The sequence below is a fragment of the Psammomys obesus genome, unplaced genomic scaffold (genome assembly GCF_907164565.1).
Source record: "Psammomys obesus unplaced genomic scaffold, mPsaObe1.curated_primary_1811, whole genome shotgun sequence".
NCBI classification, from domain to species: domain Eukaryota; kingdom Metazoa; phylum Chordata; class Mammalia; order Rodentia; family Muridae; genus Psammomys; species Psammomys obesus.
The window spans coordinates 9,052,344-9,080,175 of NW_026585895.1; the positions used below are offsets into that span (position 1 = coordinate 9,052,344).

Here is a 27,832-nt window from a genome sequence, read left to right on the forward strand (position 1 = left end):
TCTGCTGGTTCGCGGCAGCTCGGACGAGTTACCGCCGCCGCCGCAGCTCGGCAGCCAGGACAGCGTCGCCGTCGGGGAGCCCCAGCGCAGCGTCAGCCCTCAGCATGATGGACCTGGAGTTGCCACCGCCGGGACTGCAGCCCCAGCAGGTGCTGTCCCGGCCCTCGGGCCTCTCGCCTGGCCGGGAAGCGGGCAGGAGCTGGAGGGGACAGTGGCCCCGAGAGCGAGGGAGGGACCGTCCGAGCCGGGACTCTGGACGGAAGGACCTGGGAGCTGCCCCGCCGGGCCGGGAGGGGCAGCGACGACAGCGGGGACCGAGCCTCGGGCCCCCGGGGCGCCGGGGTTGGGGTGTGGAGGAAGCTCGGGCTTCGTGGGGACGGGCGGCCACGACCCCGCGCCGGCGGGTCGGGAGGAGCGGGTGGATGCTGGCGGTGTAAACCGGCGCCGCCCGGCCCTTTCCGGGGCTGCGTGGTTTCCCCGATTCGGTGCCCGTAAGAATGTGCCTCGTCACGGGGCCGCGCTCGGGGGAGCTGAGGTCTCCTCGGCCCCGGCGCCCTCCCCAGCCCCCCGGCCGTGACCCGGGGCGGGTGCCCGCGCCGGCTCTGGCTCTCCGCCTCCGAGAGCCCGGTCTGCGGGATCACGCCTGTCCGTCTTGCTCTAGAGAAACCCAGCCCTCCGGGGGCGGAGGGGAAAGTCACCGGGTGGCCCTCGTGCCCAGGCGCCCCGACGGGCGGCCGGGGCTCCTTGCGCTCCGTCCGCCCGGGGCGCCGGGGCTGGCCTCGGGTCCGGCGCGCGGACGGGCGTCCCCGGGCGGCGGGCTCCGAGGTCCGAGCGGTCCCCACGGGGGGCTGCGTGTCCCGAGCGCCGCGATTCGCGGGCTCCCCACGCTGCGTGCGTGGCCCCGGCCTCCGCTGGGTGACAACGGCCGGTTGGCAGTCACAGAGGCCCTCGGTTGGCCCTTTCCTGCTCTATAGCGTGCAAACCTCGCCGCTCTGGGGCCAAGGGACAAGTTGGAGCTGTTGATCTGTTGCGCAATTGTTATTTTCCCCTGGGCGGCTTTGTCTTTGGATTTACCATTACAGAGTTGCAATGCCAAAATGTGTAAGGCAGGATATTCTGTTCCTTGCCGTCAAGGGTAAGAGTTATAGATTAGAATTTCTTGCTTTTCATACTGTTGTTGAAGTTTTGCTTTTAGTATCCTGAATACATTTTCCTTTACTATTTGAGGGTTTTGTTGTTGTTGTTGTTGGTTTTTTTTGCCTCAGTTTCTTAGCATGTTGCGCACTTGTTTGAAGACAGTGGATGGGACGCTTGCATTTCATAACACTTTCTTGCTAAGTTTTGGAGATTGTTATGTAAGTGAAAACCAGTTTCTGGTCATACTTCAGGCAACTTTTAAAAAACTAATTTTTTTTACAGTGTCGTATTTGTTCTTAGAAAAAAAAAAAACAAAACATTTAACCCAGGGCAAGGTGTAACGTGGTGAACAGTGGGTTTATTTAAATGTGAAGTTTTAGGCTGACTCCGGGAAAGTCCTGTTGTGAGCTTTTAAGTTACTTACCACGCATTAATTCTACTCCCTCCCTTGAACTTGGCCCCAGAAATGATTGGGGTTGTAGCCTGGTTTTCATTAGGATGAATAAGTGAACTCTACTTTCTGATTTCTGCTCTTCATTAGTAATCAGAAGGAATGCTTGTCTGGCCACGGGATGCACGATACAAACAAACTTCGACTTTAAAGTTTTCTTCTCTTTTCTGAGCAGCGTAACAATTCATGTACAGAAATGGCAGGTGTACCACTTTCTCTCCCATGTGAAAGTTTTAGTTGTTTGCCGGGGATATTTCTAGTTATTTCCAACATTGATTTAAATACTTGAAGACTTTGAAAAAAGAACTAGAAGATATAATTCATCCTAAAATCATTATTGGATAGTGCAAAAGGGTTTGAACAAATGGTTAGAGAAGCCAGCCAGTTGTGTAGTTAATTGAAATAGGCTATGTTTTGTTGTTGTTGTTTGTGTTGTTTTTCTTAATACTCTTTTCTGTTTGAATTGTAAGCCACAGTCTGAGCCACTCATAAAACTTCCACGGGCCATGTTTGCAGCCTCTAAAAGTAGCAGGGACCTGAACCCAGGACTGTCAGAATCAGGAGCTTTATCAATTGAGCTATCCAGGCCGGCTTCAGGGTACGTTTTTTTAACTGCTCATAACAGGAGGTTCAGTGATTCTTCATCTCAAGTAGGGGAACCATCCATTACTCTTCCACTGGTGTCTTGGAAAGATAAAATACTTTTGAAGACAAGAGATGAAGTTGATCTTGAACGAGACATAAGAGATTGTATTTAAAAAGACAGAGGATGGACCTGTCCTCCAGAACGAAGGAAAACAACTTAAGAATAACCTGACTTTAAAGATAATGTGGAATGTCTCTGAGACATTTCTGAAACTACATGTAGGTGGATAAACACGTGACTACATCAGTCTCTGCCTTAAAAATAACGAGGGCCACTTTGAAATTCCATTTGTATTAACTGCGGTCCTTAAAAACAATACTGGGGAACCAAACCTCTTAGGATTAACAGGAAGAGTTGAAAGCCAGATATGTGTTCGTTCCTTCGTTCGTTCTTTCATTCCTTCCTTTCTTTCTTGGTGTTTTTGAAACAGGATTTCTTTGTGTAGCTGTGACTGCCCTGGACTCGCTTAGTAGACCAGGCTGGCCTTGAACTCATAGAAATATTCTTGCCTCTGCATCCTGAGTGCTGGGATTAAAGGTATGCACCAGCTCATGGTTTTTCTTAATATTTATTTTTATGTAGAATGAATTATGCTCAGCAAGCTGCAGGAGGAAGGAGCACTTGGTCAGTTACTATTTCTGGAAGTTTCCTCCCTTGTGATAAAGCATATTTAAAAGGTTTTCATAAATACACGCTTGAGGATGCAGGAAGAATTTGGGACATATTGCTAGATATTAGTTAAGTTAGCGGACACTCCTTTGCAAGTCAAACAATATAATTTCTCAGTAACCCCACAGGAAATATTTTTTATCTTCAGTTTCCAGGTTAGGAAGGAGGGATGCCAAGACTCCTGCAGGGTCACCCAGCTGTTGGAAGATAAAATTCAAACAACCTGACTCCAAGGGCTCTGAATCTTCATTTTCAAACTGAACTAAAGGGAGTTTGAAGCGGAGCCACAAAGCTTCACATTTAAGTGGGTAGATTCAGGGGAAAATAAAAACAGAAAACACAACAACAAAACAAAACTCATAGGAGAGGCTGGGATGATTGAGGTAGGGTCTGCCCCTTCTCCACGTAAAGGTCATTAACGACAATGTGGAAGGGAGCAGATCCTTTCAGTTACGGCAGGAGTGAGTGAACTGGCAATGCCTGGTGCCTGTGTCCTGTCCAGGAAGACAGAGGCCAGCCCAGGCGGCTTCCATTTGGAGAGGCAGGATGCTTTTGTCCTGTAGTAGTCGTTTTAAAAGCAGCATCTGAGAGTCTGCTTCACGTGACCATTTTCCTTTTTTCTAAATTAAATCTTTTAGCTGTGGGTGTCTTTGCTTTTGTTTGCAACCCATTCTCCTGTGTTTACTTTGGGGCGATGATCAAAATTATGCTCAGTAAGTAAGGCTATGTACAGGGTGGCCAATAGGGTTAAACAAGTTTGAGGGAAAGTGGATTTGGGGTTGTGGGGAGGCGAGTTAAAAGCAGCCAGCAGAAACCTGTTAGCTCACACTAAACTAATCCACTGACTTGCCAGCTACCAATTGAAACCAGCATTAAAGGCTCAAGTCTATCTGGTTTACCTGTAGCTTTGAGACTAGTACATTTGAAGATTAAGTACTTTATTTTCTGGTCTTAATTGTTAAATTTTGTTAGGAATTATTGTCCAAGTTAAATATGCTTCAAAGGACCGTCAGGGTTTGGGGGATGATTTATCTGTGTATGTAGATCCTTGCCTGGGTCACCTGCTTCAGAATGCGCACAGGGTTGAGGGGGCAGGTGAGTTTGCTGGAGTTTGTTAGTGATAGCCCTGCTTCTCTGTCTCTGTGGCTGTGAAAGGAATCGTTTCACTGTGGCATGCAGAGGAGTTTCTATTTTGATGATGTGATATCCAGAAGGCCCTGAAATTTCATTACCATAAATGCCAACTGCATTTAGCAAAGGGCTTTAAGGTACAAAGACAAGAAAGGCTTAGACAGTTGGCAACGGCATGTTTTATAGACAGGAAGGCAAAAATGTGTTGACGTTAATGGAAAATACAAGTGCATTCTTACGAGACTTTGTCCCTCAGAAAAAAACAAAACAAAATCCTAAATTGGGCTTCTCTGTGTGCCTTGCTATAGCAGTGTTCAGAATTTGAATAATCCCATCAGCAGGGAGCAGCAGTGTTGATCTGATTTTGTTAGCATATGACCAATGATACTGATGTCACAAAGCCTTGAGTTACAGTCTATTTTCTGGGGGAATGCTGGGGATAGACCCAGGCCCTTGCACACCCTAGGCACGAACCCCACCACTAAGCTTACCTTCCTAGCTGTCAGTCTCTGAGCAAGAATGTAAGCATATTTAGCCCAGACCATGCTAGTGTGAACACAAGCCCAGGGCCAGGCAGCATCCTGAGCACCTAGCCCATCTTGGCCCCTTGATGCCTGACTGGCTCCCACATCATTACAGTCCAGCAGCAGCTGCCTCTGAAGACTGTTCAAATGAAATGTAATCCACCCGCCACCCAGGTCACCCAGGGAAAACCCATTCAGCAGTCCAGTGTGTTTATAGTTGTGCGGTCACCACTTTGCTCGTTTCTCTCACTCTCAGAAGAAACCCGGGGCCACTTATTTTCTCCCAGTTCCCTGAACCCCTGATAACCACTCAGTTGTTTGTTTGTTTTTTCCTTCTGGATTTGTCCACGCCAGACATTTCATAGAAATGGAACCATCCAATGACTGGCTTGACATGATGCTCTGAAGATTCCCCTTGTTATCACAGGTGTCCTGTGTCATTCCTTTTTAATGTCCCTGTGTGGTCAGACCGCATTTCAAATTGAGGAACATTTGAGCTATTTTTACATTTTTATGCTTCCAAATGTTGTTCATTAGACTCCGCTTCAGTATTTCAGATATTGGTGCCCAGGCTGTATTCTTTATTCTGTCTAAATGTCTGGGGATGCCTTTAGGCACTGGTGCTGTTTTAAGGCGGCCCACTGGGTTCCAGCTGCCGTGACCGTTGAGACTCGACTCTGAGGACCTCACCCAGAACCCGCTGTACGTCGGAGGTATCCTGTGTGCAGTGAGTGTGTAACTACACCGCATGAATATTTGAATGAGGACCTCGGTATCATCAGGCTTTCCCCAAAGAACCAGGAGGACTTTCTGCGACTTTCCCAGGAGTGCGGATACCCTGCAGTAAGGTCTCTGAGGAATAGCAGTGAGGGGCTAGAAAGAAGGCTGAGTTAAGAGTGCTTGCTGCTTCTGAAGAGGGTCCGAGTTCAGGTGGCTTGTGACTACAGCTCCCGAGGCCCCACGTAATGTTAAAAGGTGGTGAGAGCTGGGGGTGTGGTGGGTCACTCCGGCAGTCCCAGCCTACCAGGAGGACTGCAGGCACTGGAGGACAGCCGGGCCTGCAGCCTAGAGCCCTGTCTGCAGACAAGCAGGAGGAGAGTGGCATGCTCACGCCCGGTGTTGAATGTGGGTTCCTCCACACTCTTCATTCCCAGGCCTTGTTTTCTTGCTCCAAAGAACACCATCGCACCCCCAAGCCAGCTTTTAACAGCTCTATTTTCTGGTTGTGTCTGACTGTTAGGCAGCCTTAGAGTCCTGAGCACAGTGCCTTTCTATTCACACATTTGGAACTACAGGCTGCCTGTGCTGGTGGGTGCGTGAGGGGTGGGGGTAGGTACCTCTGGGCGTGACCTCTGCGGCTCCATGCTGCCTTGTACACCTCTGCCCCCACTGTCTGCCCTGCTCAGGGCTTCCAGGCAGAGCTGGCGGGCTCCACCCCAGCCATTCCTGTAGCAACTTGGTGAGGTATAATTTAGTCACCTGTCAGAAGTTACTTCTAAGATTTTGAAAAGTGGTGTCTTATTTTTGTATTCTTAAAAGACTTGACATCTGGCGTGGGTTTGTGGAAAAGAACAATAGGGGCCATATTGATTGTGTGTCAGTGTGCAGCACCCCGAAGAAGGAGCTCTGACCGTCTGCCTGGCCTCCGTGGTATGTGTGCTATTGCACATGGAAGCAGAAGCTGACCTCTGCCCGCCTGAGGCTCTAGGTTGGAGGGGAAGTGGTTGTGGTTGATGCCCGCTGTGAGCAGAGGCTTGCGGGGCTGTGGCTGCCTTGTGGAATGGTCTGCTGCTGAGGTGCTTATGGGCGACCAGGAATTTGGACTCTGTTGGTTTGTTTTGTAGTACTGGACCAGGGGTTCATTGTTTGTTTTTGTTTTGTTTTCTTGAGACAGGATCTCATGGTAGCCAAAGTTGGCCCAAAACTCATTACAGTACTCCTACTTGAGCTTCCCCAGGGCTGGGTTTGCAGGTATGAGCTCACTAGGCCTGGCAAGGCAGGGAACTTTTTTGTTGTTGTTTTTAGACAGGATTTTTCTAGGTAGTCTTGTCTGTCCTGGACTCACTTTGTAGACCAGGCTGGTCTTGAACTCACCAAGATCCTCCTGCCTCTGCCTCCCGAGTGTTGCGGTTACAGGTGTGCTACCTGCAGCAGGGAATCTTGATTCTGTGAATAATGTTGGAGCATAACAAAATTCTGTTGTTGTTAAATCATTATAGTCTTGGTAGTGAAAACCAAGTCATCATTTTTTTATCTGCAGTAGGAAAAACTGTCAAGTTTTGAAGGTCTTATTTTTGTTGCTGGTGCTTCTCAGTGAAACAGTGAAGTACACATTGAAAGCCACTCTCAGAGGCCTGCGTTACTTTGTGGTGGCTTTGGGGGAACCTGCACCAACTCACATGTTCCTGAGAGTGGGCCTTCTCCAGGGACAGTCTCATGTGTCGCTAGAAAAGCTCTACCTGGCTTGGAGCGGTTGGTTCTGACTTGCAGGGCCCGCTCCCTGGTCTGCAGAGCAGGAGGTGTGTCCAGGCGGCTTGACTCTGTCTCTTTGACCTTGACCAGTTCAGTCCTCTGTCTCCAGAGATGTGACTTAAGAGATGTGGCTCTTCTAGTTACAAACCTGGCCTTCTTCTGTCCCGGCCCTGCAGGAAGTCCAGAGTTCAAGGAGTGTGTCTTGTGTGCTTCGGTTGTTCAAAGTTCGCTTGATAAGGCTGTGGCTGTAAAGCGCCGGGGTGCGTGCTGCAAATGACTATAAAGGAGAGAAGAGACTCTGGATTTCTGTCACCAGCTTCCCCTCTGCCTGGGAAGGTAGCCAATCTCTAGTGTCCCTCAGTGTCTCAGGGCCTGTGGAACCTGTGGGTACTGAACTCCTCAGGTGCTCAAGATGTAAGTCACCCTTAACTCTCCTAGCTACCTGACGAAGTGAAAATGCTTCATCAGCAGTTACGCTGTTAGGGGCAGTAAGGCATATATATGTAGTGCAGACAATTTAAAGAACTCTTTCAGCCAAGGGTTGGTAAACTGGCAGTGTGAAGCCCTGGGCTATGGCGGGCCGACAACACCAGTGCTGGCGGTTTCCAAGACAGGGAGACGAGGCTCGAGTTGTCCAATTCTGCTCCACATAGTCTGCTGCTTGCTCTTAGCATAGCAGCTGGCAAGACAGCCCAGCGGGTAAAGCGTTTGCTCTGTAAGCCTGGCGTCCTGAGTCCAGTCTCCAGAACCCATGTGAAGTTGGAGGGAGACGCCCGACTCCCCAGAGCTGCCCTGGCCATCCACACACATCACACACCAGTGATAAAGAAGTCTGACAAAAGCTACCGGAAGTGGTTAAGCTGCTTTCAAGGATCACACTGTTTGCGTGTGACAGGACAGGGGGCACAGATGTCCCTGCTGTGTCCCTGTTTCCCGGCTCCTGGTTTACTGCTTCATCTGTAGTTCATTCTGTCTTTCTCTAAAGGTGAAAGCATTTTCTTCTGTTAGCTGCTAGAGAACGAGGACTCTTCACAGAGTACTACAGAGTTGCTGCCGTGGGCACTCTGTGCGCCTGTGCCCAGCTTCTCCATGGAGAGCAGGCCTGTGGTGAGTGGAGGCACCACCCTCCGACTCCTGTATACTCCTGGCTGCGGAACATTGATGGAGGATTATCATCTTGTTTGAAGGGAAACCCGCCATCTCCTCAGAGAGTGAACTGCTTGTACCTTTTATTCTCCAGGAATAGAGACAAAAGGAGAGCTAGTACACCGCTCAGGCGATCCGGCACATTGTCTTGACTCAAGCAGAGTGGCTTACCCAGATCCCCATCCCGCTGAGGACAGTGTTTCCCGGCATGTTAGAGCCCTGATGCAGGGGTCTGCAAGGCGACCGCCCTGAGAAGATGACATTATTCTTGCTTAGTGTAAGGAGACAGAGTTAAAAAAAGAAAACATGCCATATTTGTTTCTCCTTGAGTTCCTGTGAGGTTAGAGCGAGGACGCTGTGAGTGGCTAATCCACTACAGTGGTGCCAGGGGGATAGCGCAGCACTTTAAAGAAAGCTAGCCTGTGGGTGCAGACTCTTTTGGGGGAAACCACTTGTGCTATGAAGACAAGACACCCAAATCAGCAATTAGTGATGGATTAATTTGTTTCTATCGCCTCCCTGGGTTGCAAGTGTTTCACTCTTGCTCTTTGGACAGACTCTCTGAAGTAGCAAAGTTAGCCTTGAATGCTCCAGAAAGGCCAGGACAGCCTCAAGCTCACAGAGTCATCTGGCCTCCGTCTCCTGAACTCGGAGCTTGCAGGCCGGTACCACATGCCCAGCATCCAGAGACAGAATTCTTCTAGTGGACATTCCAAGATACTGCTGCATTTGTTCTCTTAAAAAGCAGTGTTAAGGCTGGAAGTCTAGCTTGGGAATACTAGAGTGTTTGCCTAGCGTGCACCAGGCCAGAGGCTCTGTGTCTGGCAACATCCCTAAGAGATTGATTGTATCTTGAGCTGTGTGTGCTAATATCCCAAAGATACAATATTTGTCTCTTGTACTTAGTAATGTCCAAGTATTGCTATAGAGGTTGAGGTAAAACATTTTCTGTGACTGGTATTTGGTCATAAATTATGTTTGTTGCTTTGGTAATTTGAACTGTAACCTCAGACATCTCTGATTACAATGAAAATAGTGACTTCTGAGAATAAATAATGTACACCTACTCATTCCACAAATATATATGAGGGCTGCGTCCAGACTTGCCTGGCATGAAGGTTTGCTTCAGTCTTGGAGATAGTGCAGCAGTTGTTCTTTAAGGACACAAGTTTCTGAAATTGACCTTTCTGCTTACTCTACTTACATATGCTAACCCTTTGGCTTTTTGTGCTCCAGAATTACAGGGTGCGTTTTACAAGGTGATTAGTGTAGTTTCATCAATGGTGTCTGTTCTCCTGGGGTGCGTGCATTCTTATGATGCTTGGTGCTTGTTTTGTAGTTGCTCAGTAACTATCCTTGGGAGTGCAGTACTCAGTATAGACAGGTCTGCTGTGTGACAGGAGCCATGGCAGCACCACATGAGAACGTGTCACTTTCTCCTGGGGAGAAGCATTAGGATGTTATGAGGTGGGAGCGTTTTCACTATGTTTTTTAATTCTCTAGATTTCACTTGTTTTCAGTTTATGGGCCCTTAGGAAAGCTAGGGGACAGCAGGTGAGAGCAGGACTCCAGCATCAAAGGTGCCGGGAAGGGTAACTATGGTTGGGGGTGGGGTAGTGGGCTCCAGTTCGCCTGTGCAATCAGACTGCATTTGGCCCATACAGCACCCGAAAGCCTTGGAAGGTTTTGGAAAGGACAGAGTTGGCTGTGGATGAGGAAGTTTAGTGAGCTAGATGGGCAGCTTGGAGGCTGGAGGACAGTGAGGCCCTGCTGTACAGTAGGTGTGAAATTGTTCTCATGGCTGGGTTCACTCGCCACCAACCCATGGACTGAAGATCTCTGGTGGTGGCTAAATTATACTTTTTCAGTTTAAACCTTTCAAACCAGACATGGCAGTACATGTCTGCATTTCTAGCACATGGGAGGTGGAGGCAGGAAGACCAAGAATTCAAAGCTAGCCTGAGCTACACATGTTTGAATCCAGCCTGAGTTACATGAGACCCTGTCTCATCTCCCTTTGAGAGAGAAAGACACACACACACACACACACACACACACACACACACACACCCCAAAATACTTTTTTTGAAGGAAGTAGATTTTCTTCATTGGTCACGAAGTGAAATCGGCTGTGCTCGGCCTTGCAGGGCCCATGTTTGCAAGTTCTGGTAAGGAATTCATATGCCGGCATGCTCAATTCCCTTGATGGAAGATTGGTCTTGCTCCATTGCTTTCAGAATACCTGCTTTTCTCCTCTGAAATGGCATGGAGGGAGTGCTGCTTTGGGCCTCTCTGGGTCAGTGTATTTTCTCTGTAGCAGTCCCATCCTTGGCTCCGGTCACACTAATTATTAGTGTTCACCCAGGAAAAATGAAAACACAATATCCTGACCTCAGCTGCAGTGTCCTGGGCTCTCCCCAGGGCTGGGCCTGGTGCTGTGTGCTTTAACAAACTATTTTTATTGGTCGCAATCCTATTACACCCTGTGACAGAAGGAGCTCTTCATTCAGTAAAGAACCGGGGCCTAGAGAGGGGCCTTATGGATAGCCGGTTACAGTGGGTCTCGTGGTTTCTACTGTGGCTTGTGTCTGTGATGTATCAGTAAACAGCAGTGGACTCTGGCACATGCATTCAACAGCAGTAGCGGCAGTGGTCGGGAATCTGTCTCAGGAACGTTTGAATGTGTAGTGATAGACATTTCCATTGGCCTCTTGAAAGCCAAATTGAGTCCTCCATTTGCAGCCTCCTCAGAGATCAGGCTTCGCTGCTCTGTTGTGTTCTTTGCCGTAAATGTCCTGTTTTTGTGCAGCCTTCCGTGTGCACTCCCTGACCTCATTATATGGAGCCTGGTTAGAAACTGAGGTCTCCTGGGACTGAAAGCCAACCTCTGGCCAGGCCCTTCATGTATCTTAGCGCAACAAAGGCCACTCACTGCCTAGGTTCCCCTGGGCAGCCTTCCACCTGTTGCTGGATCTCTTGTCATTGCGTGGAAGGCCTTCCAGGCCTGAATCTTCACTTGCACAAGATTTATTACTTGGACACACTGGCCTAGGAACCTAGGGTCCTGTCAGTGCAGCTGGATGGAGAAACTTTGGCGAGTGAGGTCAATGAGTTTGATGTCCAGCTAAATCCAAACGCAAACTGAGCCATCCCATCCCTTGTCCTCTCCTCACCCCCACCTTTCGATGAAGGCTTTAAAGTATTGTTTTGTAATAGCGCTTCCAAAATAACCTTGGCCTTTACAAAAGTCAGCAGAGCAGTGAAGAAAAAGAAAGCCTCCCAGGATCCTGGAAGAGATGGCACCGCTGAATGGCGTTTACATTTGCCATGTCTGTTGCCATGCAGGAGCTGGGTACGGAAACAAGCTATGGCCTCACCTTGTGTTTTTCATGCAGTGGCCTCACCCGGAAGCCTAAAACATAGCTGCTTTCACAGTCACTGCTGTTTGCTGTGGGAGATGATGTGTTGATAGTGTCGCTGTCACACCCTGGCCTCTCCTTTATAGTTTCAAGACGCATTTACATACTTTTTGACACAAAAGATCATTCTGTGAAGACTGGCGTCATCTTGGCTTTCTGTTGTGTTAGACCCCACGGTTTACAGCAAAGTTGCCCAAGTCTTCCAGGGTAGAGTGTGCTGTCCAGTGTCCGAGCAGCCTCCCCAAAGAAGGGGGCTGAGGAGTTGGAGCCTGTGTTCTAGAGTGGGTGAGAACTCATGTGTTGGTCACCGTGCCTGCTCTGGAGCTCACTGTCAGTGTGCTAGATGGTCGCTGGCAAAAGTACTAAAGCTCTTCGTGCTTCTGTTTTCTCACTCCAGAATGATGGTGACATACTGGCCACTTGATGGATTGCTGTGCATTCAGAGAAGGCGGAACACATTTTGGAACAAGTTTTTTGAGTACGTAGGAAGTATGGTGCCCATTGCAGTGTAATGGCTGCTTCATGTGGCCTCACACTGTGCACACTGGGACCTTCCCTTCTCACGGCCCAGTGTTGACCAGTGTCTCATACACTATATGGTAGATTTTTAATTTACTTTTTATAGGTGTTTTACCTATATGTGTGTCTGTGTACCCCATGTGTACCTGATGCCTTCAGCGTCCAGAAGAGAGCATCAGATTCCCTGGGAGTAGAATTGCAGATGGCTGTGAAGTGCTGTGTGGGTTCTGGAACAGACCCCAGCGTGTCTAACAGCAGCGAGTGCTCAAGCCACTGGCTTAGCCGGCTCTCACGTCCTAATAGTCCTTCTGAATAGACCTGACCTGCTTTGTGGCAGTCGGCAGCAGCAGTGAGTGCTGTATGCATTTCAGATGTGTATCTATGAAACGAGGTGAAATACAGTTTCCAAGCTCAGGGCTAATTTATTTGGAATGGAGAGCCCCTCACTTCTGTCCCCCCACGTGGCGTGCATAGTAAGCATGGTGACCGTCTCGTGTAAGTTATGCCGCTAGTGAACAATAAACTGTTGAGTTAGTCGTTAGGAGGCCTGCGATTCACACTCACCACGCTGGCTCTGTGCAGTGCTTGCTAACCGACACCTGGAGTACCTGGAAGGGCTGATGTCCACAGCTGCAGCCTGGGTGAGTCGTTAGCCTCACAGAAGCCTCTGCCTAACCGTAGTGCAGGCGCTGCAGAGCTGTGCTGCCACCGCAGCCGTCACTGGCCACTTTGCAGTCTTGAGATGCGATACGTGAAGCTGAGAAGCTGGAGTTGTAATTTTAGTGAACTGGACATTTACAAAGAGCAGAAACCACTTTTCTATCTCATGCCGTAGGCAGTCCCACACAGCTCAAGAGTGGGCTTGTGGCATTCCTTTGTGGACTCTGTGTCCTGCTGTCTCATTGGGCAGGATTATTGTCATGTGCTTCAGTGTGTTTGTCACTTTAACAGCACAGCAAGTTTTGTTACCATGTTAAAGTACCATTTGAGCAAATTGGATTAAATACATTGTTCAAGTTGAAGTCACTGTGTTTTTGTAATCGTGTCTGAGGTAGGGCCTAGCACCTGGTTATCTTCCCAGTGACAACACAGTGGACCACAGCTTCATCTCCTTCCTGTTAACAAACAGAAGCCAGGTCCTTAGGAAAGGCAGTATGCAGGTAGACAGAACTGTGGCTGCTGGCCCGCGGTGAAAGGACGCTGCTCAGTAGGGGCTCACCGTGTGTGTCATTTGGGGCAGTGTGGTAACACTTCAATGAACAATAACAGTGTGCACATCCATGTTGGAAAAACTAGATTGGGTTTCCTATTTTTAACATAAGTCTTTTCCTCTCAAAGCCAGAGGTGTTTATTTTTCGAGACAGGGTTTCTCTGTGTAGCCTTGGTTGTCCTGGAACTCACTCTGTAGACCAGGCTGGCCTTGAACTCAGAAATCCACCGTTACTTCCTGAGTGCTAGAGTTAAAGGCTTTGGTAGCTGGGGGGGGATGTGACACCATGCCTGACTCAGAGCCATAGATTTATTTTCACCACATCCATAACTTTCGTTTTTAAGGGAAAAGACAAAGAATCTGACTTCATGTGTTCGGAGTTGTCAGATCACTTAAAATTTAGGTCCATTTTCATGGTATCATTTGTAAAACTGTCTTGAAGAGGCCATCTACAGCTATGTTGAGCAAACCAGAGTGCTACTTATTTTTTGAGGAGAGAGGGAAGAGAAAGGATGTTCTGATTCTCCAGCCCCGGCTTGTATTCTGTGACCGGAGCCCTTAGGTGTGGAGATGGTGGCTCCAGCTGCAGACAGCTCATGTGCGTTCAGTCTTTACTCTCCCCAGGATCTTCTTTTTCTCTCTGACCCTCACACAGAGGCGTAGGAATTACATGGCATAAAGATGCAAGTGAATGTTTTGTGACCTTCAGACACCTGAATGTCAGGGCTAGTACTCAATGGCTCTTTAGCCTGATCCCCAGTCTTGGGAAGCTGTGGGCTGAGCAGTCAACTTTTCGGGTGTATGTGACCCGCATTGTTCAATTTGGGCCTTTTTGAGTCTTTTGCTTACTCTAGAGAGAGGCCAGACTGGGGGCTGGGAGGCTCTTCTGGATTAGGCATGCTATTCAGAACTGCTGCTGGAGAAGGCTTCCGGAAGGAAGGGTGCAGAGTCCCTGGAGGCACTATCTGGTCAGATGTCAGCTGCGTTTCTGATAATAGGATTCACAGGCTGTTAGTAGAGCTTTGCAGATAAAACCCCACACAGCAGGTTTTTGCTCTCTAGCCCAGGCTAGGACTTCACTCTCATCTTTACATACCACAGCCTCTGCTTTTTGTCCCTGTGGATGTACAGACAGTGAGAGCAAGAGGATCTTGGCTCAAGCATGGCTGGGCGTCGATTCCTTGAAAAAGTGCTGTTAATGCTTCTAAAGAAGGCGTTTATTCTCTTCTGTAGTCCCACTATCATTGTTAAAAGTAAGAAAGACTTGATTTGATATGATTTCAGATTACGGGGGCCCTGTACAAACTGTGTGAGCATGTGTTATCTATAGATACAGATATTAAGGATCTTGTTCCTGCCAAGCCTGTGCTCTGCCATTCAGTCACACCACCCAAGCCCCAGTGTTTGTTTATTGAGTGGGTACCACATTCTTACATCTTATGATGTAAGATACAGAGCTGATGAGTTAGGAAAGGTGGGGAATTGACACCCCTTGGGCAGTATTTATCACAATTAAAATATGCCAGGTAAGTGTAGAGACATGTGCCTGCAGACCAGTACTTACAGAGTCTTCGGAGGTCAAGGTCATCCTCAGCTACATAGTAAGGTTGAGGCTATCCTGGGCTATATTATGTAAGACTTTAGAAGGAGGTAGAGGAGGAGGAAGCAGCAACAGCCTGTCAAGATGGCGCACACCTGTGATCCAAGCACTCAGGGAGGGAGATGCAAGGAGATCTTTGAGTTCAAGACCAGCCTGGTCTGCAAAGGGAGTCCAGAACAGCCAAGGCTACACAAGAACCTGTGTCTGGAAAAAAGAGAGAGAGAGAGACTGAAACTAAAAAATTTTAATTTCAGAGACTGAAACCTTAAAAGAATTCAGTGTCATCAGACCGTTGTTAGAAACCCCCTTGGTAAGACATGTCAACAGTGCAGATGCTGACTCAACGAGATTTATTTCAATACAAAACTCTTCCTTAGGCAGCCCAGATGCTCATGTCCTGATCTGAGCCCCCTCTGTTGGATAGGCAACCAGAAGGTGGACTCCCAAGTCTCGGTTTTCCTATAGACTTTTATATGTGTGTGTGCGTGTGTATGTGTGTGTGTGTGTATATATATATATGAATGTATATGCATTTTCCCCAGAAGCCAGAAGAAGGGTTTGGATTCCCTAGAGCTGGAGTTACAGGCAGTTGTGAGCCTATAACTCCAGTACCTGCTGTGGGTACTGAGAACCGAACCTGGGTCTTCTAGAAAAGCAGTGAGTGCTCTTAACCACTGAGCCATTTCTCCATACCACATTTTTGCCTGTTTTCATATGAATAACAAGTTGCCAACATGCTTGAGCATGTGGAAAATACACTCCCATCTCTCCTTCAGAATTAGAAGTTCATGGCTGGAGTCCTAACTCTGTTAATTGCAGAACATGTGATTTGAGAGACATAGGTCCTCCCCCAAAGCTTCAGTGTGCTCATTAAGAAATGAGGGTGACAGTGTCTGGGCTTCCCCCCTCATACAGAAGCCCTCCTATAAACATCGTAGGAGCTGGAAAGGAGGTTAACAGTGATTGCCACACAGCTCTAAGGACCAGAGTTTGGAATCCAGCACTCAGAGAACAACCTGACAAGGTCCAGAGCATGCCTGTCACCCCAGGGTCTTAGATCAGCAGAGTTTGCTACCTGCTAACCTGGCCAAAAGACATGAACTCCAGATCCAGGGAGGGACCTGCTTCAGAGTGGTAGACCAAGTGATGAAGACATCTTCCTCTGACCTCCCTTCGCATGTATTGACATATGCACCCACACACAAAAACACATGGGAAAAAATTTTTAAGCACAAAAACATGCCAGGTGTGATTGATGCCTCACACCTTTAATCCCAGCACTTGGGAGGCAGCAGAAGGTGGATCCCTGGGTCTGAGGCCAGCCTGCTCTGCTGAGTTCTAGGACAGCTAGAAAAATCTTGTCTTGGGAAAAACAAACAACCAAACACCCCAACAGACAGACAACTCATTGAGAAGGGCTAGTGAAGCAGCAGCGCATCCTTCTTTTCTGCCAGCTTGGTAAAGGCGGTAGAATTAGACAGGTGGACTAGAGGTGGTTTCAAAATTCTTGCCCTCTGCCCCTGGCAGGTTATCTCAGTTCCTTGCAGGAGTAGAGGTCCTGTGTGGGTGTTGGAGACAGTCCATTCAGTGGTGGCATTCTGCGACTGTGTGGCGTAAACAGTGCTTCCCATGTGACCTGAGTCACGAGTACCAAAAAGTCCAGATGCAAGGAGGAAGTCTCCGGGGATGAGAATTTTTCATGAGCTAGAGAATTGAAGCTTCTTTTTTGGGGAGTCTGGGGATGCACACAGTTGAGAACAAGGAAAATATATCCACTGTCAAGTGGGAAAGTTGGAGCTATGTTGACTTTTGTGTGCACTCACTGCTGTGAATAGTTTTTTTTTGTTTGTTTTTGTTTTTGTTTTTTGAGACAGCGGTGCTCTTGCCTAGGCTCTTCTCGAACTCATGACCATCCTTGCTCCAGCCTCCTGAGTTACAGGGGTGTTCGATCATGCCAAAAATGCAGGCTTCACCTGTGTGTATGTCCAGGGTGTTGAGGGCCATACCTGCTCTCATTGGTGGCACTTCTCTGTGCTGCTCATCCCTTCTCCTAACTGGGCCACAGACTGCTTCTTTACTTTTGCATTCCTAGCGCCCAGCACTGTCCCTGACCCCCTTAGATGTCACCTGTATGTGGGCATTATTCAGTGGGTAGCTAGACTAAGGTCCACTTGGGTTAGACTGCACACTAATTCTGTTGGTCTTCACCACCATCTTTATAAATACCACTTTAGGCGAGAGTTAGCCAGTAGTGCGTGTTACCTCAAGAAATACTGCTTGCTCTTGGTGTCTTGAACAGAAAATGCAGGAAAATTAGACTAAGGTTAGCGTGCTCTTATAGAGACAAATTTGTGAGGTTTTCCTTATATTTTACAGAGTCAAAAAAAAAAAAAAAAAAAAACAGGCGCTGCAGTTGATAATTCCAGCCAGCATTCAGGGAGGCAGAGACAAGGTGGATCGCTGTGAGTTCAGGGCCAGCCTGCTCTACAAAGTGAGTCTATGACAACAAAGCTACACAGAGAAACCCTGTCTGAAGAAACAAAACAAAGTTTGTAGTTGTTGAGAGTGGGTGTGGGGAGTTTGCACACCTTTTAATCCCAGCACTTGGGAGGCACAGGCAGGTAGATCTCCAAGTTCAAGGGTAGCCAGGACTACACAAAAATTTTGTCTGGGGTTAGGGATCATACTTATATAAGTTCCCAGTTTCAAAAAGTTAGCAGATCCTTTGCAGAGTACACTAAAAGTACTCCCAGTTAGTTCATTTGAAAAAAAAAAGCTTTTGGAATTCTGTGTGGTCTGAATGTAATTCAGCACATTGTATTCATATCTCATGTCCCTCAGCGTTGCTGGCATCTACGCGGCCATGTCTGCAGCAGTGCTCATGTGTCCCTTAAGCCGAGGTGGATGAGATGGGCGGTCTTGATTATTTCTATTTTTAGCTAATTGATAAGTAATTAGGTCTGGAAATGATTAAACTAGATAATCCGGTGTGGGGACCCTAAAAGAACACAAAGGAACCTGAAGCAGTAGGTGCATCGGAGCTTTCTGTGGAGAGCCTCTGTGATTTGAGGCCTCCCCCTTGAGCTGACCCTGTCACAGAAGTCAAGGATGGAGACTGCAAAGCATTGAGCTGCCTGCCTTCTCTACTGAGTTTGTTTCCACTGAGGTGAAGGAGGTTAACAGGGAACCAGCGTTTTTGAGGGTGCTTGTGGCAGTGACATGTGCACGTCAGTCTAACGGTAACTGAAGAACATTCATCAAAGGCTTCCTCTGGGCCGCTCGCTCACTCAGGATGCAGAGAATTAGACAAGCGTATCCCAGAGGTCACTTGTTACCTCGAGCTGTTCTGACAGAGGAGGGCTGCCCTTTGTCACCCCTATAAAGCCCTAGCCCTGCCTTGTTGAAGCACAACCAGACTAATTCTTGAAAGCCTACTGTGAAACTTGCCCTGGAGGAGTCAGAGTGTGTGGGGTCTGCTGCAGGCGGGGTTACCCGCTGTTTGGAAAGGAGCTAAAGGTCTTGTGATTTCATTTTGATCATGTTGCAGGCCTGCCTCCGGAGAAAGTCTAGGTTCTGACTGCCTTCACTTTCCAGTTTGCGCTGTCTTGCATCATGCATTGCAGGTTGCCGACAGCCTAATGGGTGAGAGTTCCAGTAAGCTGGCCGGATCAGATTTCTTGGGCTGAGTGAGTCATTGCTAAGAACCTTGCATGAGAACAGGAAGCAGCCCGTGAGCGATGCTGGGCTTGGGAGCCTGCTGGTTGGGGAGCAGACCACTCGGCAGCCTGGATGAGTGGCCAGTGTTCCACAGCCTAGGGATGGCACATTCCGATCCGGGCTTTGACTTCCGAGTTCCTCGTTCCTGCTGTGAATTTGGGAAATTTTAGGTGGTGAAAATCTCTAGTTGCTGACTGTTGAGGCAGGTTTGTGTAGGAGGAAAACTTGGGTCAGTGTCGAGTGTTGGAAGTTCACCAGGTGTAAATGAGTTATTCTTTCCAGTGTACTGCCTCTGGAATTTTTGTTGAAAAACAGGTGGCATTGTATTGTCACCAGGTCATGCAGCGTGGGCCAGGGGCTTTAGAGAAGTAAATGCGTAAATACTTAGAAGTGCAACAGTCAGAAGTCAGGCAGATTTTTTTTTTTAAAGACCTGTCTACTTGGAGTCATTTTACTTTATTAAGCATTCTGACCACAGAGTAGAACCTTGTAAGTGAGGGCTAATTGTGCTGTTGTTTACCCAGTTCTTAAGTTTCAGGCATGCCCCACATTGCATTTATAGTTTGTGCTAGCTCTCATGAGTCATGTTTGCTATCTGGTTTTATTCAAAAGTATTTGAGAATTGTCTTGGGGGGTTTACTAAACAGATTTATCTTCTGGGTAAATAATGTATTCACCCGGACATGAGGTGGGTTATGTGAGAGGTGACAGTGTTTCCCACTTGAGAATTGTAACTAATATTTGGATGAAAAAGAGCACACAGGGAAGCATTCCAGTGACTTTTGGAATGTGTGTTTTTCGGGGTGTGAATGCACCTGTGTGTAAGCCCAGCATTTGGGAGGTTGAGTTGAAAGGATGATGAGTTTGAGGTCAGCCTGGTCTCCACAGTGAGATCCTGTCTCTGTAAAGGGGAGGGGATCAACGGTCAGTTTTCATTCTGTGCCAAAGGACAAGTACAATACTGTTTCTAGCAGCTTCTTGCAGTGGTGGAGATGGCATAGTGGATAAAGGCGCCTGCTCCCACTTCATGGCCATTGTTCAGCCCACGTGGTAGAGAAACAACTCCCGGAAGCTGGCCTCTGACTTCCATTCCTACTCTGTGCTTCCCACCTCCCTGACACAATAAAAGAAATAAAAATTTTAAGATCTGGCTTTAATAATATACCAAGGGCTAGTTTTACTGAAAAGCTTTAATTTAGAATAGGAATCATATCTTTGCTTCATTTTTCCCCCCTCTCTTTTAAGATCATCTTAGCATGTGTTCAAAGAACTAAAATAGGCTTGAAACACAGTATGGCTTCAGTGTTGAAGGTCTCTGTTTACCTTATGCAGAGATGTTTATTTCAAAATGGCATGGATTTGTTGTCCAGCTGTAGCATTCCATGAAGCCGTGGTGGATTTACCCAGACAGCAAGTGATCGTTATACATTCCCAATGTAACTTTTTGTTAGACCAGATGGCGATTTAACATACATTGTCCAAACATTTTGTTTCTGTCTCGCATAAGCTAAGTTTGTAGTGGGATTTGGAACACACTCAGAATGCAATGAAGAACACACACTTGAGGCTGTAAGTGGCAGGCAGCATTTGCCTGTGCCACAGGCTCACCCCAGCCCTTGTGTTACGCTGGGGCAGTGTTTTCTAGTCTGAGAAAATGTGTGTTGGAAGGCTGTGCTAACTGTTCCCTCCCCAGACTTCCCACCTGGGGACCCACTGGGCTGGGGGTCTGGCAGCCAGCTGCTCATCAAAGCCTTGGCTCTGAGCAGTTTTGGTTCTCCTTGGGCACTTCCCTTCCCTGCTGTCTGCTGGTTTGTTCTGGCTTGTGGCAGGCTCCGCCCTAGTATTTCCTCTGAGGTGATGTGCAGGCCTGACAGCGCAGAGGCTCAGGGATGGTGTTTGTGGTGGAGGTCATGTGCCAGTCACAGGGCTCCTTTCAGGAAGTGCTCCTGCTTTGGTCATGGCAGAAAAGAGCTGTGGGCCTCCCGGCGGAGCTTTAGCTTTACAGACTTCTGCGTAATGCTTTTTCCCAGTGTAATGCTGCGAATGTTTCACAGGTCATGGTTGTACACACGTGTTAGTCCAGCTTCCGAAAGCTGGGGCAGGAGGATTGCTGTGTGCCTGAGGCTCTCTTGGGCTGTAGTGTGAAATCCTGTCTTAAGAGGGAAAAAATACTAAATTTCAGACATTTTCTTTCTGGAACTTGTGTGGAAATTAAAAACAGCAAAGCAGGTTAGGCACTGTTGCTGCCTTCTGCTCAGAGCGTGCATCCAGGCCTGTGACCACAGCTCTGTGAACACGGCCAGTTTGTTCACGCTAAGCAGGGTCAGCCCTGGCCTTTACTCTGGAAGGAGAATGGATGGGAATCCAAGGATAAAAGTTTCTCAAAATTCAGCCTGCTTTTACGCTTTAAAGCTGTTTGTGCATGTGTGTTAAAACTTGTGTCAGATCCCCAGGAGCTGCAGTGACAGGCAGGTGTGAGCAACCTCATGTGGGTTCTGGAACCTCACTTTGGTTCTTTGGGCAGTACATGATAAACTGCTGAACGCTCTCCCCAGCTAGGTTTAAAAGCAGTTTTCCTAGCCTTCCCTCCCCTCCCCTCCCCTCCCCCACAGTCTAATAGAGCTTTTTGCCATCTGTGGGTCCTACTATGATCACGGGTCACAGTGAGATGGCAGCCAAGCAAGGGGGCATACACCTGTAAGCCCAGCACCAGGGAGATGAAGAGAATCAGGCCAAGGCCATCTTCATTGCTACAGAATGAATCTGAGGCCAGCCTGGGCTACATGTGACTGTCTGAAAAGCAAAGAACAACAAAGACCAGTTAGGTGTAAACCCCTCTCTGTGCCCTTCCTGCTGGAAATGGGTGCTCCACTATGGGAGCTGCTGTTTCCAGGTGGGCCTTCCTGCTTCTTGAGGACCCTCCCTCACGGTTTGGGAAATTTTAAAACAAAGGCACACCGAGTTGGTTTGGGATGTGCACTGAGGTAGAGTCATCATACCTGTTGGTGGTGACTGCCGTGTCCATGATGACTGTAAAGTACACGGAGGTACTTGCTGCTCTCAGCAGTTCACCAAAATTATACGTTTTAATTTGTTTCAACTCCTGTAAAAACAAGGACAACAGCACTGCATGTGAACATGTCCCAAGGAAGGACGTGGCAGCTCCACCGCCGAACCATCCATGATTTTGGAACTCTCGGTTCAGTTAGTCCAATGTTATATCCCCAGTTATCTCCATCACTGTCAACATTTATCATACTTGCTTATTTTATATTTATGAAGACATTTGTCTCATTTGGCAACCATCTGCATGCTGGGGTAAGAAAGAACAGTTAACACCCTCTGAAGTTTGAAGCATTATCATTTACTGGAAACAAAAAATAAATTGTGGTAAAGTCAACTCTTGGCATGACTGACACTGGTAGTTTGAGAGTAAGTTCCATTAGAAATTGTCCTCCGGTCCTTAAGGGCTGGGTCCTAGGGAAGTCAGACATGTGAGCAGGTGGTCCAACAGAAATTATTTCAGTCCTTGTTTGTACAGAATCATAACTGGGGGTTAGGTGTTGGTATTTCTGATACTGGAGCCAGAAGGGTTAGTTGTTCAAGGTCCGCTGGGCTATATGAGCCCCTGTTTCAAAAAACAAAAATCTGCCCTGGTGGGGGTGGTGCATCCCTTTAATCCCAGCACTCGGGCGGCTGACTTGGGGTCATCCCTGTGAGCTTGAGGACAGCCAGGGCTACACAGAGAAACTCTGTCTCAAAACAAACTGAATATTCGCTTTTGATTCTGGGGTATCTTTTTGTTTGTTTCCTGTGTAACTCTAGCTGTCCTGAAACTTGCTCTGTAGATCAGGCTGCCCTCAAACTCGGAGACCCCATCTGCCTCTGGGTAGGCCTGGGCATGCTGGAAGAAGGATCCCTAAGTCAGGGGTGGACATGGGGGGAGTCCCCAGCACATTTTCTACATTCAGTACATATGGTAAAGTAGTGGAGGAAGCTGTACTTGTCTTACACATTGAAACTAGAGTTCAGGGAAGATGATGTTTGTACATTCTTTTTAAAAAAGATTTTATGAGCATTTTGCCGATGTGTATGTAAGCATATCACACACGTTTCAAGTGCCCACAGAGGCCAGGGAGGGTGTCACATTCCCTGAACTGGAGTTACAGACAGTTGGGGGCCACCATGTGGGTGCTGGGACTCCAACATGGGTCCTCTGGAAGAGCAGCAGGTGCTCCTAACCAACAAGCCTGTGTCCAGCCTCAGTTTATTGCTTTCTCTATAAGGGATCTATTAAATAGAAATGGACTTAAACTTTCTACCTTTTTAGACTTTTCCAAAAACTATAATTTAGTTGTATCAGAAGAATTGCTTTGGGGCTGGAGAGACTGCGCCAGTGGCAAGCCTGGTGACATGCCTTAACCCCAGCCCTTGGCAGGTAGAGGAGGACTGTCTGGGCTTACAGAGTGAGGCATTCTCTCAGAATAGTAATGCTAATAAAATGAAACCTTGGCCTGTCTTTGTAAGGTTCCCATGTCTTAAATGTGATTACCTCAGTCTTTCTGGGACAGTGATTGTCCTTTAGGAACATTTGCAGGGTCTGAGGTCCAGCTCAGCGCTTAGCACTACCTTTATGCCTTGACGGGAGTAGGCTTCACTTCTGCTTGTGTCTTAAAGACTGACGCTCAGTAGCAAATATGTTTCGCTCTGTAACTGGGGTATTTGCCGAACACGTCAAAGCCAAATCTTTTTTCCAGATGTTAGTGGCTCGGTGTATTTATGATAGTTTCTATTCTGAAGAGGTGTAGGATTCAGTTTAAAGCACACTGATGAGAAATATGCATAAGTTTTGTCTATTTCTGTTGTTACTCGGTCATTAATGACCCAATTGTGATTAGAATGGGTGCTATAGACAGGTGCTATTGCTTTTAGTGAGCAGATGGAGTGAATGGAATTGAGTGTCATTGTAGATTGCTAGTCTGTATTCTCACTCAGAATTTGTGCTCTTCCCCATCAGCGATGGCGTGTCAATTAAATCTAAACCATGGCTTCTCTGTCATTTTCTGTTTTAAACATAGGACATGGATTTGATTGACATCCTCTGGAGGCAAGACATCGACCTTGGGGTAAGTCGAGAAGTGTTTGACTTCAGTCAGCGGCAGAAGGACTATGAACTGGAAAAACAGAAAAAACTTGAAAAGGAGAGACAAGAGCAACTCCAGAAGGAACAGGAGAAGGCCTTCTTCGCTCAGTTACAGCTGGATGAGGAGACAGGAGAACTCCTCCCAATTCAGTCAGCCCAGCACATCCAGACAGACACCAGTGCGTCTGCCAGCTACTCCCAGGTGCGCTTGCTTCTGGGCAAAGACTGGCGGGATCTAAGGCAAATGGACAGAGAAAGCGGACACCTGTACTTGACTTGTTGCTCTGCCATTTACTGTGTCTTTTTTGACCAAGTTAAGCTCCTAGCCTAGCTTCAGTACCTGAGTGAGCTCCTGGGATGAGCAGGGCACAGCCCACAGGGAGCACTTTGTGAGTCACAGGCCTCCTGTTAGGAGCAGACAGCAACAGTAATGCAGTTGGCAGTAACAGGAGCGGGCTGCTCACAGTGCTGTGCAGGCACGGCCCTCGATGAGTGAGCACTGATGTAACCTGTGTTAAGATGACTCCCCATGTTATAGGGTGATGAGCAACTAAACTGAAGCTTAAAAGTGCTAAATAATTTTCCCAGATCACTCAGAAAATTAGGGGAGGTTATTGCCTAGCACAAGGCCCTGCGGTCAGCCCCCAGCACTGTTTATTTAAAGGGGGAGGGGCTACAATCTGAACCCAGTTGATCTTGTTTGAATCTGTGCAAGAAACTGAGTTTCGAAATGAGATCTTTGGTGATTGTATGAACAATTGTTAGTGCTAGTCATGACTTTCAGGCCTAGAATATTAATCCATGATTTTCCTTTCCCTCTTATTCCAGGTTGCCCACATTCCCAAACCAGATGCCTTGTACTTTGAAGACTGCATGCAGCTTTTGGCAGAGACATTCCCATTTGTAGATGACCATGAGGTATAAAATTGTTTGCTTAACAGCAAAATTCCCTTATCTGGTATTAGTCCCTTTAATGTGTCTCTAACAGAATAAAAGAAAATTATGGAAGGAAAAATTTGATCCCAAAAAGACCTGTACATAATAATAACCCACAAGTCCATTTTACTGTAGAGCTAAAACATGGATCAGAATAATTTCCATGGAAATGGATATAGGTATATAAAATACTTTGGCCAGGAAAGAGCAGCTATCAACCAGAACTTTGATTAACAATCTTAATCTGTTGTTTGAAGAACACTTCTAGATACTATAGATACAGATGAAGTCCTAATGAAGTCCATTTTGAAGTCTATCCTTAAAAACATGGGATGAAGTAGCCTAGTAAATTGTAAATGTGAGGTCATTTGGGAAGGAAGAAATGTCTCATTTTATAGAAGCTGCGGTCAGTGATGAGAGAGCTGCTGCTGTCTGCAGCTGCCTTGGCTTTCACTCATGGAAGTGCCTTGTCAATCTTAGGTTTCTTCACCTACATTTCAGTCGCTTGCCCTGGATATTCCCAGCCACGTTGAAAGCCCAGTCTTCACCGCCCCTGGTCAGCAGGCTCAGTCACTTGATAGCTCTCTGGAGGCAATGGCTGATTTAAGCAGCATAGAGCAGGACATGGAGCAGGTGTGGCAGGAGCTGCTGTCCATTCCCGAGTTACAGGTAAGAGAGCCTGAGTGTGCTGTCTCTGTGGGGCCTTTTAAATTAGTCATCCTGGTTATTTATTATTTACATGCCACCTACTTACAGGAAGAAATTGATGGTGTGTTTAAATTACTCATGAGAGGAGCCAAGCGCAATGGCGCATGCTTGTATCCCAGTACTCAGGGAAGGCAGAGGCAGGCAGATCTCTGTGAGTTTGAGGCCAGCCTGTTTACCAGGACAGCCAAGGCTACGTGGAGAAACCCTGTCTCAAAAACAAAAACAAACATTCATGAGAGCTTCCTAGGCTCTCTTTAACACATACAATTTTTAGTTAATCAGGCTGTATATTTTAGAATAAAATATTGTTGTAAGCCTGAATGCTAATTTAGAGCTCTGACAGTCATACCATCATCAACTGAAAATGGAGTTATTAGAATTATTGTAAAGAACACCTTGAAAATGGGGGTAGGGAATTGATCTAAAAAAATGCTTAGCCTCTGTTCATACAGTATGAACTTCTTTTCTAGTGTCTTAATACTGAAAACAAGCAGCTGGTTGAGACTACCACTGTTCCCAGCACAGAAGCCAAACTGACAGAAATTGACAGCAATTACCATTATTACTCGTCCATCCCCTCACTGGAAAAAGAAGTAGGCAACTGCAGTCCGCATGTTCTTCATGGTTTTGAGGATTCGTTCAGCAGCATCCTCTCCACGGATGATGCCTGCCAGCTGAACTCCTTAGACTCAGAATCCACATTAAACACAGATTTTGGTGATGAATTTTATTCTGCTTTCATAGCAGAGCCCAGTGGCAGTAGCAGCATGCCTTCTTCTGCTGCCATCAGCCAGTCCCTCTCTGAACTTCTGGCTGGGCCTATTGAGGGCTGTGATCTGTCACTTTGTAAAGCTTTCAACCAGAAGCACCCTGACAGCACAGCAGAGTTCAATGACTCGGATTCTGGCATCTCACTGAACACTAGTCCCAGCAGGGCATCCCCAGAGCACTCTGTGGAGTCTTCCATTTACGGAGACCCGCCGCCTGGGTTCAGTGACTCTGAGATGGAAGAGCTAGACAGTGCCCCTGGAAGTGTCAAACAGAATGGTCCGAAGGCACAGCCCACACAGTCTTCTGGGGATACAGTGCAACCTCTGTCACCAGCTCAAGGGCACAACATTTCTGTGCGTGATGCCCAGTGTGAAAACACAACCAAAAAAGAAATGCCTGTCAGTCCTGGTCATCAAAAAATCCCCTTCACGAAAGACAAACATTCAAGCCGCTTAGAGGCTCATCTCACAAGAGATGAGCTTAGGGCAAAAGCTCTCCATATTCCATTCCCTGTGGAAAAAATCATTAACCTCCCTGTTGACGACTTCAATGAAATGATGTCCAAGGAGCAATTCAACGAAGCTCAACTTGCATTAATCCGAGATATACGCAGGCGAGGGAAGAATAAAGTCGCCGCTCAGAACTGCAGAAAGAGGAAACTGGAGAACATAGTAGAACTGGAGCAAGACTTAGGCCACTTAAAAGATGAGCGAGAAAAACTACTCAGAGAAAAGGGAGAGAACGACAGAAACCTCCATCTACTGAAGAGGCAGCTCAGCACCTTGTATCTTGAAGTCTTCAGTATGTTACGTGATGAGGATGGGAAGCCTTACTCTCCCAGTGAATACTCCCTGCAGCAAACCAGAGATGGCAATGTATTCCTTGTTCCCAAAAGCAAGAAGCCAGATACTAAGAAAAACTAGGTTCAGGAAGATGGAGCCTTTTCTGAGCTAGTGTTTGTTTTGTACTGCTAAAATTTCCTACTGTGATGTGAGATGCAGAAACACACTTTATAAGTAACTGTGCAGAATTACAGCCAAAGCTAGTGTAGCGATAATATGAAACTTTACAAAGCATTAAAGTCTCAATGTTGAATGTTTCATTTTAACCCAAGTTAATTTCTTAGGGCACTATTTGGGCTAGTTTCTGTGTAAGTGTAAATACTACAAAACTTATTTATACTGTTCTTATTTGTTACATTCATAGATTTATATGACATCTGGCTAAAAGCAAATTATTGAGAACTAACCAAACCACTATACTTTTTTATATACTGTATGAACAAGAAATGGCATTTTTATATTGTTTAGCTCTGACAAAAATTAAAGGAGCTGGCACTAATAAAGGAATATCATGACTTAAATTATTTTGGATTATTTGAGTTTATTTACAGCAGTATTGTCCACTGGCCAATCACCCATTCACCACATGTGGCTGTTTTGTACTTTCAGAATGGTTTTAGAAACCCAGAGCATTTTATGGTTATGTATGGTTTTACCTGACTTTTACTCCCAGCATTCAGGAGGCAGAGGCAGAGGCAGAGGCAGGCAGATCTCTGTGCTCCAGGAGAGCCAGGGCTACCTACTGAGAGCCTGTCTCAAAAAAGACAAAAAGACTTTTTTTTTTTTTTATA

The 27,832-nt window shown here is 47.1% G+C and overlaps 1 protein-coding gene across 4 annotated transcripts; it reads left to right on the forward strand.

Moving 5' to 3' along the window:
* On the forward strand, positions 1–27,562 carry Nfe2l2 (NFE2 like bZIP transcription factor 2). Of its 4 annotated transcripts, none has more exons than XM_055599705.1 (5): positions 1–149; positions 23,720–23,986; positions 24,613–24,702; positions 25,201–25,389; positions 25,899–27,562. In XM_055599705.1, the coding sequence occupies exons 1-5, from the start codon at positions 105–107 to the stop codon at positions 27,120–27,122; spliced, it is 1,815 nt and encodes a 604-aa protein (XP_055455680.1). In that variant the 5' UTR covers positions 1–104; the 3' UTR covers positions 27,123–27,562. The 4 variants fall into 4 exon arrangements, with proteins under 4 accessions (XP_055455680.1, XP_055455681.1, XP_055455682.1 ...); XM_055599706.1 differs by having other exon boundaries at positions 20–149; positions 25,222–25,389; XM_055599707.1 differs by lacking the exon at positions 1–149 and adding an exon at positions 1,013–1,135.
* Positions 27,563–27,832: the final 270 nt, after the last annotated feature.

What these genes read in the sequence shown, in the direction of transcription:
- Nfe2l2 (XM_055599705.1), top strand. Translation starts at nt 105, where the DNA reads ATGATGGACCTGGAGTTGCCACCGCCGGGACTGCAGCCCCAGCAG. An exon ending in CGGGACTGCAGCCCCAGCAG is followed by an intron (nt 150 to 23,719) that starts GTGCTGTCCCGG and finishes TTTTAAACATAG; the next exon opens with GACATGGATTTGATTGACAT. An exon ending in CATTTGTAGATGACCATGAG is followed by an intron (nt 24,703 to 25,200) that starts GTATAAAATTGT and finishes TGTCAATCTTAG; the next exon opens with GTTTCTTCACCTACATTTCA.